The sequence below is a fragment of the Anomaloglossus baeobatrachus genome, chromosome 2 (assembly GCF_048569485.1).
Source record: "Anomaloglossus baeobatrachus isolate aAnoBae1 chromosome 2, aAnoBae1.hap1, whole genome shotgun sequence".
NCBI lineage: Eukaryota > Metazoa > Chordata > Amphibia > Anura > Aromobatidae > Anomaloglossus > Anomaloglossus baeobatrachus.
In genome coordinates, this window is record NC_134354.1 from 19,844,937 (window position 1) to 19,857,409 (window position 12,473).

Genomic DNA, 12,473 nt, shown 5'->3' on the forward strand with positions numbered 1-12,473 from the left:
AAAAAAAACCTTCTCAAAACCAAAAATGCAAATATTTTCTGGAGCGTTTTTTCTGCCAATACATCAGGATTTGCAGCTTTTTCGGCTGCAAATACTGAACATCCACACACACCTTAAAGCCTTGTGCACACACTGCATTTTTTACCACATTTTTGCACATTTTTTGGGTGCAGTTTTGGTCCCAAAACTGGATGCATTTCCTTCCCCAGCACTTCAGGCGAAAAATAAAACCTCTGTGCAGAGTTTTTTGTTGTTTTGCACAGTTTTTCGCAACAGAAACTGAACAGAATCTTCAAGTATTTCAATAATTTTTCATTTTTTGAGGAGGATTCAGAGAGTTTGGTTTTGGGCACGTTGTGTTTTCCAAGCTGATTCCGTTCGGAATTCACCTAAAAATATGGCACAAAGAAATGGACATAATACCAAAATGACATTGCTGTGCACATGCTCAGTATTTGTTACTTCTTTTAACAGTCTCAGGATTTAAAAATTGTATAACAGGAGATATGGGCAAAAGACGTCAAAGGCAGAGCTGAGGCAAAAATGAGCACAAAGACGCCGGTCGAGCCACTGCAGGGGGAATTCTGCAGCTTTTTCCTGATGTGGCTTTGTAAAAGGTACCGTAACTCCGGCACCTCTGCCGTCAAATTAAGCACATTGTGTGCACATAGCCACTCAGCTCAGTTTCCGCTCCCCAAAAAATCTTGTGCACACAGTGTCTTTTGTTTTGTTTTTTTGGTTGAGTTTTGGAGGAGGATTTGGAGAGTTTCCGTTCAGGTTATGCTCCGAAAACTCTTCGAAAAACAGCCTGAAAACACTGTAAAAACTCTTCAAAAACTGATTCTGGAAATAAAAAAAAAACTCCTCTAAAAACTCCCTAAAGAGAAGTGTCGCGGGCGGAGGAGGGGACGCTGCGCTCTCCCACTGCTCGGGTCCGGCTGCTGCTGCCGCTGCTCGGTGGTGGCTCGAGCGGTGGGCCGGATCCCGGGGACTCGAGCGGCGCTCCTCGCCCGTGAGTGAAAGGGTGGGGATTGATTGTGGGGATTTGGTTATTGTCCGTGACGCCACCCACGGTTGTGGTGAAGTTGGTGACACCACCGCTGCTCTGGACGGGGATCCCGGGAGCGATGACAGGGAGCAGCTTTGATGTTAGTTCTCCCCTCCGTGGGTAGGGAGGTTGGTTGTCCCGGGGCCCCGTGAGGGTTAGGGATGGCAGGCGGGTTACGGGGCCTGGTGAGGTGCAGGGTCGCGGGGGCAGCGCTGTGCCGCACGGCACGGTGGTACTCACTCAGCCAGTAACACACACGGAGTCTCTGATGAAACACACGGCTGGATGGACGGGTCCCACAGGCGGCTGCGGTGTTTTTCCCCTGACCCCAGGTTGGTAATGTAAGTCCTTTCCTGCACCTTCCGTACACTCCTCCTGCGCTCCGGTTTCCAGCTGGCTCCCTAGTTCAGTACCGGTGGGCCACCGCCCAGCCCCGGCTACCTACGGTTCCACCAGACTGTTTTCCCGGCTCTCGCAGACGGCCACTACCGTCTGCCTGACTGCTGCATGAGGGCCCTAGGCTCCAACCTAGGCCCCAGTCTGCGTCTGCCTCTCTGCAGACCTCCTCTCTCTTCCTCTCTCTGGACTTGTCTGAGCTGGTTTTTGCCTCAGGCCATCTAGACTCCTCGGTGGGTGTGCCCATCTGCTTGACTCCGCCCACCTAGTGTCTGTCTGAACCCGAGGGAAGAAATCAGGTCTCACTGGGAATGTCTGCTGTGAACTGCTGGGGGTGGGGGGGTGTGTGTGTTGTTACCTGTGGCCCCTGGCTTGTCCAGGGCGCCACAGAAGGTTTTCCTGAAGCGGTTTCCACTACAAAACTTAAATTTTTTTGACTGGAGGGAAAGAAGCCAACTGTAAGGGGTACTTTGTACGTTGCGACATTACTACTGCGATATCGTCGGGGTCAAATCGAAAGTGACGCACATCCGGTGCCGGTAACGACGTCGCAACGTGTAAAGCCTAGATGTGCTGATAAACGATCGCAAAAATGTCGTAAATCGGTGATCTGTGTAGTGTCTGACATTTTCATAATGACGCACCAATGGGAGATACAATGTTGTTCCTCGTTCCTGCGGCAGCACACATCGCTGTGTGTGAAGTCGCAGGAGCGAATAACATCTCCTTACCTGCCTCCACCGGCAATGCAGAAGGAAGGAGGTGGGCGGGATGTTTATGTCCCGCTCATCTCCACCCTTCCGCTTCTATTGGCCGCCTGCCGTGTGACGTCGCTGTGATGCCGCACGACCCGCCCCCTTAGGAAGGAGGCGGGTCGCCGGCCAGAGGGACGTCGCATGGCAGGTAAGTGCGTGTGAAGCTGCCGTAGCGATAATGTTCGCAGCTATCACAAAATATCGCATGTGCAACGGGGGCGGGGACTATCGCGCTCGGCATCGCTAGCATCGGCTAGCGATATCGCAGCGTGCAAAGTACCTCTAAGTATCACCTGAAGTTCAGAAATCACAGGTTTACAACCTGCAAGATTTTCTCCCTGGATTTCAGTCTTTCCAATGTGAAGGGGAAATCTGCAGCAAGAAAAGCCGCAAAATTCTGTTGTACTTTTTGTTGCAGAAATTCTGCAGAATTCATTTTTCTCCATAGCACATGGGGATTTCTGCAATGACAATCTGCAGCAGAAATTGACAAGGTGGAGACTTGAAATTCACATCACCTGTACATTTTTGCTGCAGATTTTTCTCTGCATCGTTTATAAGAGATTTGGTACAATTTTAACCATAATGTTCATATTGTAATTCATCCCTGAAAATCCTGATGGAAAATCTGCAACGGACTGACCCTAAAGCAGGGGTGGGCAATTCATTTTCCAGAGGGGCCACATGACTGACTGTCGTGGAGGCTGAACCAATAGGTTGAAATTAACTTTGCTCAATATTAATACAATTTATAATGTACAATAATTATATTAATATTGAGCAGAATTAAATATGTTGACAGCTTCCCTATATATAGCATGATCCCCCATACATTCCCCGAACAGCTCATTACACACAGTATGAGCCCCCCACATAACCTCCTATATACAGAAGCCCCCACATAAACAATATGAGCCCCCACACGGCCCCCTATATACAGCGCGAGCCCCCACACTGCCCCCTATATACAGCGCGAGCCCCCACACGGCCCCCTATGTACAGCGCGAGCCCCCACACGGCCCGCTATATACAGCGCGAGCCCCCACACGGCCCCCTATATATAGAGTGAGCCCCCTATATACAGCGCAAGCCCCCACACGGCCCCCTGTATACAGCGCGAGCCCCCACTCGGCCCCCTGTATACAGCGCGAGCCCTTACACAGACCCCTATATACAGCGCGAGCCCACACACGGACCCCTGTATACAGCGCGAGCCCCCACACGGCCCCATATATACAGCGCGAGCCCCCCACACGGCCCCATATATACAGCGCGAGCCCCCACACTGCCCCATATATACAGCGCGAGCCCCCACACGGCCTAGACTTTGCCTAGATCAGCCCTAAAAGATATAGTCACACAGAGGTTCTTTTGGAAATGGAAAAAGTAATAATCAATCCAATCCATAAAATGCGGCTTTTATTGGAGAAGGGGAAGGGAACTTTGAGGATTTTCTTCTATTCCTGTAGAGTTTGATGTCTAGTTTGGAGCAGATCCCACAAGGAATTTACATCAAAGACGTGACAGGTCGTTTCTTTTTTTTCTCTCACAGTTAGATTTCCAAAACCTCGTTGGAAAAAAAATATTCAAAAGAACTCGAATGAAAAAGCAAAATAAAAATAGTATTCCAAATCATAGTTTCAGCAATTTTTGATGTAGATATTGGAGAAAAAGAAAATCCTCCTAAAAAATAAAAACTGTGTGAATGTATTCTGCATGTATTTGTAGATGGCAGACTGCATCTGAAAAAGCACTGCGAAACGCGTCGGCCTCCTGCTGCTGAATTTAATACCTACATTGTGCATTTTTAGTCCGACCAAGTAGAGTATTTTTATGGAATCTCGGTTCCGATGCCGGCTTTTACCTTTTGTATTCTGAAGTCATAGTATGCACTCATTGGTCCACAAGTTTACAAACATGGCTGACGGTCCCCATTTCCTTACATCCATTTTGTCCCTTTTGACACTTGAAGAGTGAACTTTAGAGATGAGCTGAAAGATTTGCTTTACCCCGATCCGGTGGTCTCTCTGGTGGTCCCAAGCAACCGGACCAGGGCACTGTGGACTTCCTACGTCAGCCATATGTCACGCTAGGTACGGGGAAGTATCAAGGAAACTGTGAAAGTGAAAGGAAACCCTTTGTCTAGGGAAGGGGGAAAATGTAGACCCCTGATCAAACCTACTGCTATTCCCTGGGGACCATCACCACCCTAGATAGGTTTCACACATATGCACTGAGCCGGATACCTGACCCTACGTTTCCCTACTGCTGGACCATAAACAGGGAACGGGTGGGACGAGCTGTTAGTCAACCCTACTAAACACTATAGAAAACACAAGCGGGACATACAGGGGAAAAAAAAAAGCATGAACTACTTATACACAGATGACTCAGGCAGAAGTTCTTTTCAGCAACGATACCACAGAGGAGTACAAGCCACCTACTTGCAACCAAGGCTTGAATAAACAGAAAATATCACCAGCACCAGTCCCAGGAAGGAAGGGAGTATTTAAGCACCAAGAGAATACTGATGGTCAGCAGCTGGGTGGAAGGTGAGCTCCTGCTGGGACGTTCAGCAAAGCTTCAGCAATGATACCACAGAGGAATACAAGCCACCTGCTTGCAACCAGAGCTAGAATGAACTGAATAATATTACCAGCAACAGGCCAGCGAAAATAGCACATCTTTATTTAAGCACAAAGGGAATACTGATAATTAGCAGCTGGATGGAAGGAGAGCTCCGCTAGGTCCTAAAGGGGAAGAGATGAAAATGCAGCAGGAAAGCTACCTATACCAATGAATACTGACAGCAGGAACAGTAGAAAGTCTGGGAGCATTCTGTGCAGCCAAACGCTATGACATTCTATGGCCAGAAACCACATGACTGTCCCAAAATAATGAAGTATACAACAAGCCCTGATACAACTCTATGGGCAAAAAATAAATAAAATGTTAGAGCTGTTGGAAAGCAAAGAGAAAAAAGCAAAAAGAAGCCAACTGGGACGCCATCACCCCAAGGGCCCATGACAACACTTCCTGCCCTGTAATCAGTTCGCTCAGTCTTTGGGATAGAACCAGTGACATAAGTTGAAGTTCATAGGCCCCCAATGCAAACTGGGGCCCCAAATTAACCCTAGAACACGCAACCATAGAAATCAACCATAGGAAACAAGTAACCTAGCAGGCCTGCGAGGCTCCAGGTATGCGTCCTAGGGTTAATGCAAGTGTTTATATATAGTCCAGAGAGACTTTTGGGGTCCGGGTGCAAGTGCACCTATTGTAGTTATGCTCCCGGGTTTCACAATGTGCAACTCCTCCCTTTCTACACGGCGCCCTAAGATTACGGATCTCTGTTCTACATCCGCGTCCCCAGTAAGAGCCACGTATGAGCGCAGACACAACCACTGTAATTATCAATCACATACAATTACCAGAGCTGTAATTACTGCATTGTCTATCTGAAAACATCGGCCCTTTAGGGGGAAAGGACGGGGCACGGTGTCTGCCTACTCCAGAAGCAATGCAGAGGCTTGGCCAAGTGTTGGAAACCGTTGTGCTGTGACTTAAAGGATTAAAAAACATATATGAAACCAAAAAAGAAAAAAAAAGGAATTCTGAAAACCAAATGAGCAAATGCTCAGATGACAGGTCTCTTCCAGCACCTGCATTACTCACAGCAGCACAGAGAGTGTAAGGATGACACACGCCATGATGACTGATCGGCTCACTGATGTCATTCCTTATTAATCCATACAGGATGTTATTAGAATGACTCTTCGGGACACATATAAACAGTAATAGAGTCAGATTATTAACCCTTTTAAGCCGCAAACATGTATCAATTTGTAGTTTGATTATCCGGACGATCTTGAGTGATTCTATATAAGACTGGAAAAGGTAAAGCGGCACAGTGGCTCAGTGGTTAGCACTGCAGTCTTGTGGTGGCTCAGTGGTTAGCACTGCAGTCTTTTGGTGGCTCAGTGGTTAGCACTGCAGTCTTTTGGTGGCTCAGTGGTTAGCACTGCAGTCTTGCAGAGCTGGGGTCCTGGGTTCAAATCCCACCAAGGACAACATCTGCAAGGAGTTCGTATGTTCTCCCCATGCTTATGTGGGTTTCCTCCGGGTTCTCCGGTTTCCTCCCACACTCTAAAGACATACAAATAGGGAATTTAGATTGTGAGCCCCAATGGGGACAGTGTGCCTGATGCATGTAAAGCGCTGCAGAATATGTTAGTGCTATATAAAAATAAAGATTTTATTTAAAAGACGTCATTGAAATTCATGTAGAAAACGTGTAACTTCAAGTTTGGGGACCTCAAGGCAAAATCTCCAACAAGGTCCTCAAGAGTCAGGGGGTTTTAATTGGTCTTTTCCCGTGGACCAAAGTGACATTTTGTGCCCCCATAGACTGCAGAGCACAAGTGCAACTTTGTCACAGAGCAGCTGCAGTTCCCCCAATTGCACACAACGCAACGCATTGCTCAGGACTGCAGCTGTAACTAAATAGTTAAACTCCGCAGCGCTGCAGTGTAGGCCAGGCCTAAGGCTCTGTTCACATGTCCAGTAATCAAATGGACCCGTTGCCAAAAAAAAAATCTGCAAGCAACTTTTTTTATCCGTTTTGAAAAAAAAAAATATTCTTGCAGGAACCGTTTTTTTTCTTACTCCATCAGTTTCAAATGGAAGATAAATAGCGATGCATTAACGGATCCGTTCTCCATAGACTCCAATGTTCAAAAAAACGGATCCTGCAAAAATTTATTTTTTTCAAAACGGGCAAGAAAGTTGTCTTTGCAGAACTTTTTTTGCCAACGGATCCGTTCTAACGGAAGATCACTGGACATGTGAACAGAGCCTAAAACTCAAGATACAAGAGAATGGTCCCTGTCCACACTATTATACAAAACATATAATTGCAGCTTCCTAGCAGTCAATGGGTTAAGTCTACGGCCCCCTTATCCCCTTATTAAGAGATAGATGATATATATATATATATATATATATATATATATATATATATATATATATATATATATATATTATACACACACACACACTTTTAACTATTCACCTTCCTGGCAGTCGGAGGGTTAATATGCTCACACCCCCCCCATCTATTCACAGAACATTGAGCTCACTGGCAGTTAGTGAGTTAATCCAAACCCTTCACAATGTATAGAACTATAACACACAGGGTGATGCATCTTCTTGGCAGTCAGTGGGTTACAACTCTCAAGTGAGAATCTGCCATTAACCCCTTCCCTGCAAGAGTCATTTCCCAGCACAGTGCTAGTTAATGCCCCAGGTAATCTGCATTGACTGCAGAGGGGAGGCAAGACTTGACATTAAACACACATTAGCCCATAATGGCCGCAGAATTCTGGCAGTGAGGGGGTTAACCCCCAGCACCCTTTGCCTGACCAGTCCTCGCCCCCATCCTCCCCCCCACCCTATTCCCCTGGCCAGTCCTCGGCACCCCCCATCCCCCTGGCCAGTCCTCGGCACCCCCTTCCCCCCCGGACAGTCCTCGGCACCCCCCTTTCCCCCTGGCCAGTCCTCGGCACCCCCCTTTCCCCCTGGACAGTCCTCGGCAACCCCCATTCCCCTGGCCAGTCCTCGGCACCCCCCTTTCCCCCTGGCCAGTCCTCGGCACCCCCCTTTCCCCCTGGCCAGTCCTCGGCACCCCCCTTTCCCCCTGACCAGTCCTCGGCACCCCCCTTTCCCCCTGGCCAGTCCTCGGCACCCCCCTTTCCCCCTGGACAGTCCTCGGCACCCCCCTTTCCCCCTGGACAGTCCTCGGCACCCCCCTTTCCCCCTGGACAATCCTCGGCACCCCCCATTCCCCTAGCCAGTCCTCGGCACCCCCCTTTCCCCCTGGCCAGTCCTCGGCACCCCCCTTTCCCCCTGGCCAGTCCTCGGCACCCCTCTTTCCCCCTGGCCAGTCCTCGGCACCCCCCTTTCCCCCTGGCCAGTCCTCGGCACCCCCCTTTCCCCCTGGACAGTCCTCGGCACCCCCCTTTCCCCCTGGACAGTCCTCGGCACCCCCCTTTCCCCCTGGACAGTCCTCGGCACCCCCCTTTCCCCCTGGACAATCCTCGGCACCCCCCATTCCCCTAGCCAGTCCTCGGCACCCCCCATTCCCCCTGGACAGTCCTCGGCCGTTACACCCTTCCCTCCAGGTGCTGTCACCTCCCTCGGCAGCGCACACAGGGTTAACGTTCTATTGATACATTTACTAGAACTTGTAACAAAGTTTCTTTTTTTCCGGCCGTTAATTCAAATCACATGTGCATTAACCCCTCGCTGCCCGCGGTTGCATCATTTCTAGGATTTCTCTGTAGAGGGTCTGTTCCTGTCCTGCAGGGATACAGATGAGGCTGCCCACCCTCAGGGGGTATACAGGGTGTGCAGCCAGGAGGAGGGGGCACTTACCATCCTGCCCAGAGGTCTCCAGGTGCTCAGTCAGGTCACATCCAAAGGCTCCTTTCCTTTTGATCTTTGCCTTGGCTCCCTTGTTCTTCATGAGTTGGTCCAGAGAGGAGCCCCCTACCCCTCCCAGTGCAGATCACAGTACTGTGTAGATAATGCAGCGGTGAGGGGTCCGGGGTGCTCAGCCAGCCAACATTGGGGGTGTCCCGGCTCCTTCCAAGTCACTCCATGAAATCCCAGCAGCTCTGGACAGATCAGCTGTCACCCCAGGGTGGGGAGGGGTGGAGAGCAGATCTACAGCCTGAGATTGGGATGGACGCAGGGATCACATCCTGGGTGGTGGCACCTTGGCATCTGGACCCCTGGCACAGTGTCCCCTCCGCAGGCTGCTCCCAGGACAGATCCTCTCCTCCAGCTCAGTAGCTTGTCACAGGAGCTTGCACTCCAAGGTGCACCATGACCAGTCCCAGAGGCTGTAAATGACTCTTTTTGACCTATCTGTCTTTTTTTTTCCTTCTTCCTCCTTTTCTTACAAATCACTGGGTTATCCAGCTCAGGAAATGCTGTTAAGGAAATGAGGAAGGAGAAGGAGGGGGGGTTGCTTGTTTTTTTGGCAGTGTGTGTGTGAGGGGTGGGGGGATGTGGTGGTATGACAGGGGGATGGGAGGGAGAGTAGTCCTGACATGCACCACCAGATAACGGGACAGCAAGGATTGTGCTTGAAGGAAATCTGGAACCAGCTCCCAAAATCCAGCAACTTCCTCCCATCCCAGAACTTGTCAGGGGAAGGGCCGTCCCAGCAGAGGAGGGTCCGGGGCACTCGCTATGAGGGAGCTGTCACTTTAAGGGCTCGCTAACGTATGCGCTGTAGGTTTAGGGCTGCATTCTGGTTGTATGATGGAAATTTAAGTCATAAGAACCCCCCACCCACCCCCAAAACCCAGACGTGTGCCACTATTACAAAGCCAAATGTCAAACGAGCACCGTGCAATTTGCATTCAAACATATAAGTGCAAAGTTACCTGCGACCCGGAACCAAACAGGGTTTTTTTTCGCCCCAATAGTTGTACCACGGTGTGTCGTGACCCATTTACAATTATAAGACGTGATGACGCAATGCAATTTTCATATTCCAACTATGGCGGCGCATGAACTTATGCAAGGCGGAGATTGTCGCTTTTCAACACCTCATCTAACCGCCATCAGTAATGTCGCGGTGTGGCGAATCGAACAAAGCCAACATTGGGCAATAATGCTTAGCCTTCAAAGTACGTTGTGTGCAAATCCGCAGCTGTAAAATAGTTGTGCATAAGGCTGCTTTCACACTTGCGTTGTTTTGCATCCGTCGCAATGAGGAATTACGGTAATCGGCAAAATATTTTTTGTTTTTCCTCCATAGACTTCTATTAGCGACGGATTGTGACTGATGGCCTTGCGTTGCATCCGCCGCCTGACAGATCAGCCCTTTACTGACTGACCGTCAGGCGGGAGCAACGCTGCATGTAAGGCTACTTTCACACTTGCGTTGAACGGCATCCGTTGCTATCCGCCGCCTTGACAAATTATGGTAACCGTTGCAGGACACCGTTTTATTCCTCATAGACTTCTATTAGCTACGGATAGCAACGGATGGCCTTGCGTTGCATCTGTCAGCTGACGCTGCATTGCATCCGCCTGGCGGAAGGAACGCTGCATGTAGCATTTTTCTGCAGTTGGCGGAGTGTCAAAAAACGCAACCTGCAGGATTCCGTTGGCGTCCGTTTTTATAATGGACGCCTATGGTGACGGAATCCGTTAGAATCCGTCACTTGACTGATTCCGTTAACACATCCGTCTTTACACAACTGCGCATGCCCAGATGTGTAAAGTCAAGAAAAAAAAACTATAACGGATTGCGTTATTTTGTACGATCCGTTGCATCCGTTGTGCCACTATATGCAACGCATCCGTTGCATCCATCACACAATGCAATGCAAAGGATGCCGTTCAACGCAAGTGTGAAAGTAGCCTAACATTTTTTGGAGCAGCAAAAAACGGACTCCTCAGGTGTCCGTCGCCATCCGTCACAAGCTATAATGAATGTCTATGGTGCTGGATTCCGCCGTAATCCGTCACACGACGGAATCCAGTGCTGGATTCCGTCATGCTCTACTGAGCATGCCCAGCATGTTTGGCGCTCCCATTGAAATATCCCAAACACAAACGGATCTGTCAAAAAACGGACGCACAACGGATGTAACGGATGCAACGGATCAGTTTTTTCACAGGATTCCTGTGAACGGAATCCTGTGAAATAACACATCCGTTGCGTCAGTTGACATCTAAACAACAACGGATCCGTCGTTGCGTCACATCGACAGACCTGATGGATTTAAAACAACACAGGTGTGAAAGCAGCCTTAGTAAGTCGCAGCAGTTTGTAAATGGTTTTTCGTCGTGCGACTGGTGTGGCCCTCGTGGCTGAGTTCACGTGTCCTGTAATCATCCAATAGGGTACGTACCCACGATCTTGTCCTGACCTGCGGCGTTGCGACTCTCTTCCGCAGGAGACCACAGCTGCCTGTGTCCACAATCAGGGTTCGGGACACTGTGGTCTCTCGCTGTGTTCTCCCTTCGCGTCTCCACAACAAACAATTGACATGCTGTGGCTCAGGAAAGCCGCAGCACAGGTCAGTTTACGCTGCGGGCCGTACACGCCCAGTGGCCATGGGATCTCTAGAAATCCATCCACTGTGCTTGTACTGTACAACGCAGCGTTCTGGACACAGCTGAAATATGCTGCGTCCAAAACACTGTGAACCCTAATCGTGGGCGCGTACCCTAATAGAGCATACGGGCACACACCCTTAGAATGGATCCTGCAGAGATCCGTTGGCAAAATGATGTCTGCCGGATACTTTCTAATGGATGATTACAGGACATGTGAACTCACATCCATTGTACATCTGGGTGCGGTTTAGCTCATGGACATGTGTTTTAAAAACGGATATGCGAGAATCAAAGTATTGCTAAGGACACACGGTGAGTAATACGGAATCCAATTCATTTTCACTCACACCCATACAAGTCTATGGGTGCAAGAGAAACATCGCACTGCACTCGGATCACACCAGAATGCAGTGGGATAATCACATCAGCTGATAATGGAAGAGATGGGGCGATTAGTCCCTCCTTCTCCTCCGCAGCTGTGATCCGATCGCAGGATTCAGATGTTGGGAGTGTTGCCTTGTGTGTATATTGTCCTGTCTGAAGGTTAATCACCCCCTGCAGTGCTTCTGTCCCTAGGTCTGGGGGAGGAGGGCCTGGAATCCACCCAACCTCTCTGCTTACCTGGGGGATTTTTCAGTCAGACTGAGGATGAGAGAGAAGGAATAATATTTATCCTCTGTGGGAAAAGCTGAGGCTGCAGCCCGCACCCCAGAGAGACCTTGAGAAACCCCGATTTCCCTGGACACTGACCAAACCCTGATAAAAAAATGCTGATGCAATTCAGATCGTGTTTTTCATAGAAGAAAATTCCAAGACATGTGAAGGAGTCTTCAGGTGATTCAGTATCAAGGTTGCAAACCAGTCAAGGAGGCAAGAAACTTACTTAGGATGGTAAAGTCTCGTATGATGCAAAACCTGCAGGCAAAATCCGGCCGGTCAGGATTTTCAGCAATAGTCACAACACGGCGTCCTCAGGTCGCGGGGCCAGGTGGCCGCAGCCTTAGGCTTCTCTCATGTGAACTTAGACGTGGGATCTCGGCTGACGGTGGTCACAAATGTGCAGTACTGTGTACCCCATAAATCTAAAAGAATTTGTTTGGTCGAGCCCCTTTAACTTGTCTTCTTTAAAAAAACAA

At 49.3% G+C, this 12,473-nt stretch overlaps 1 protein-coding gene across 1 annotated transcript in view; it reads right to left on the reverse strand.

Annotated features, from left to right (window-relative positions):
- ARHGAP31 (Rho GTPase activating protein 31) overlaps positions 1-9,376 on the reverse strand; it is a 176,797-nt gene extending 167,421 nt beyond the window's left edge. The window contains exon 1 of the mRNA XM_075334901.1: positions 8,632-9,376. Coding sequence (XP_075191016.1) covers positions 8,632-8,722 — 91 coding nt within the window. The 5' untranslated portion in view covers positions 8,723-9,376. The remainder of the gene's footprint in view (positions 1-8,631) is intronic.
- Positions 9,377-12,473: the final 3,097 nt, after the last annotated feature.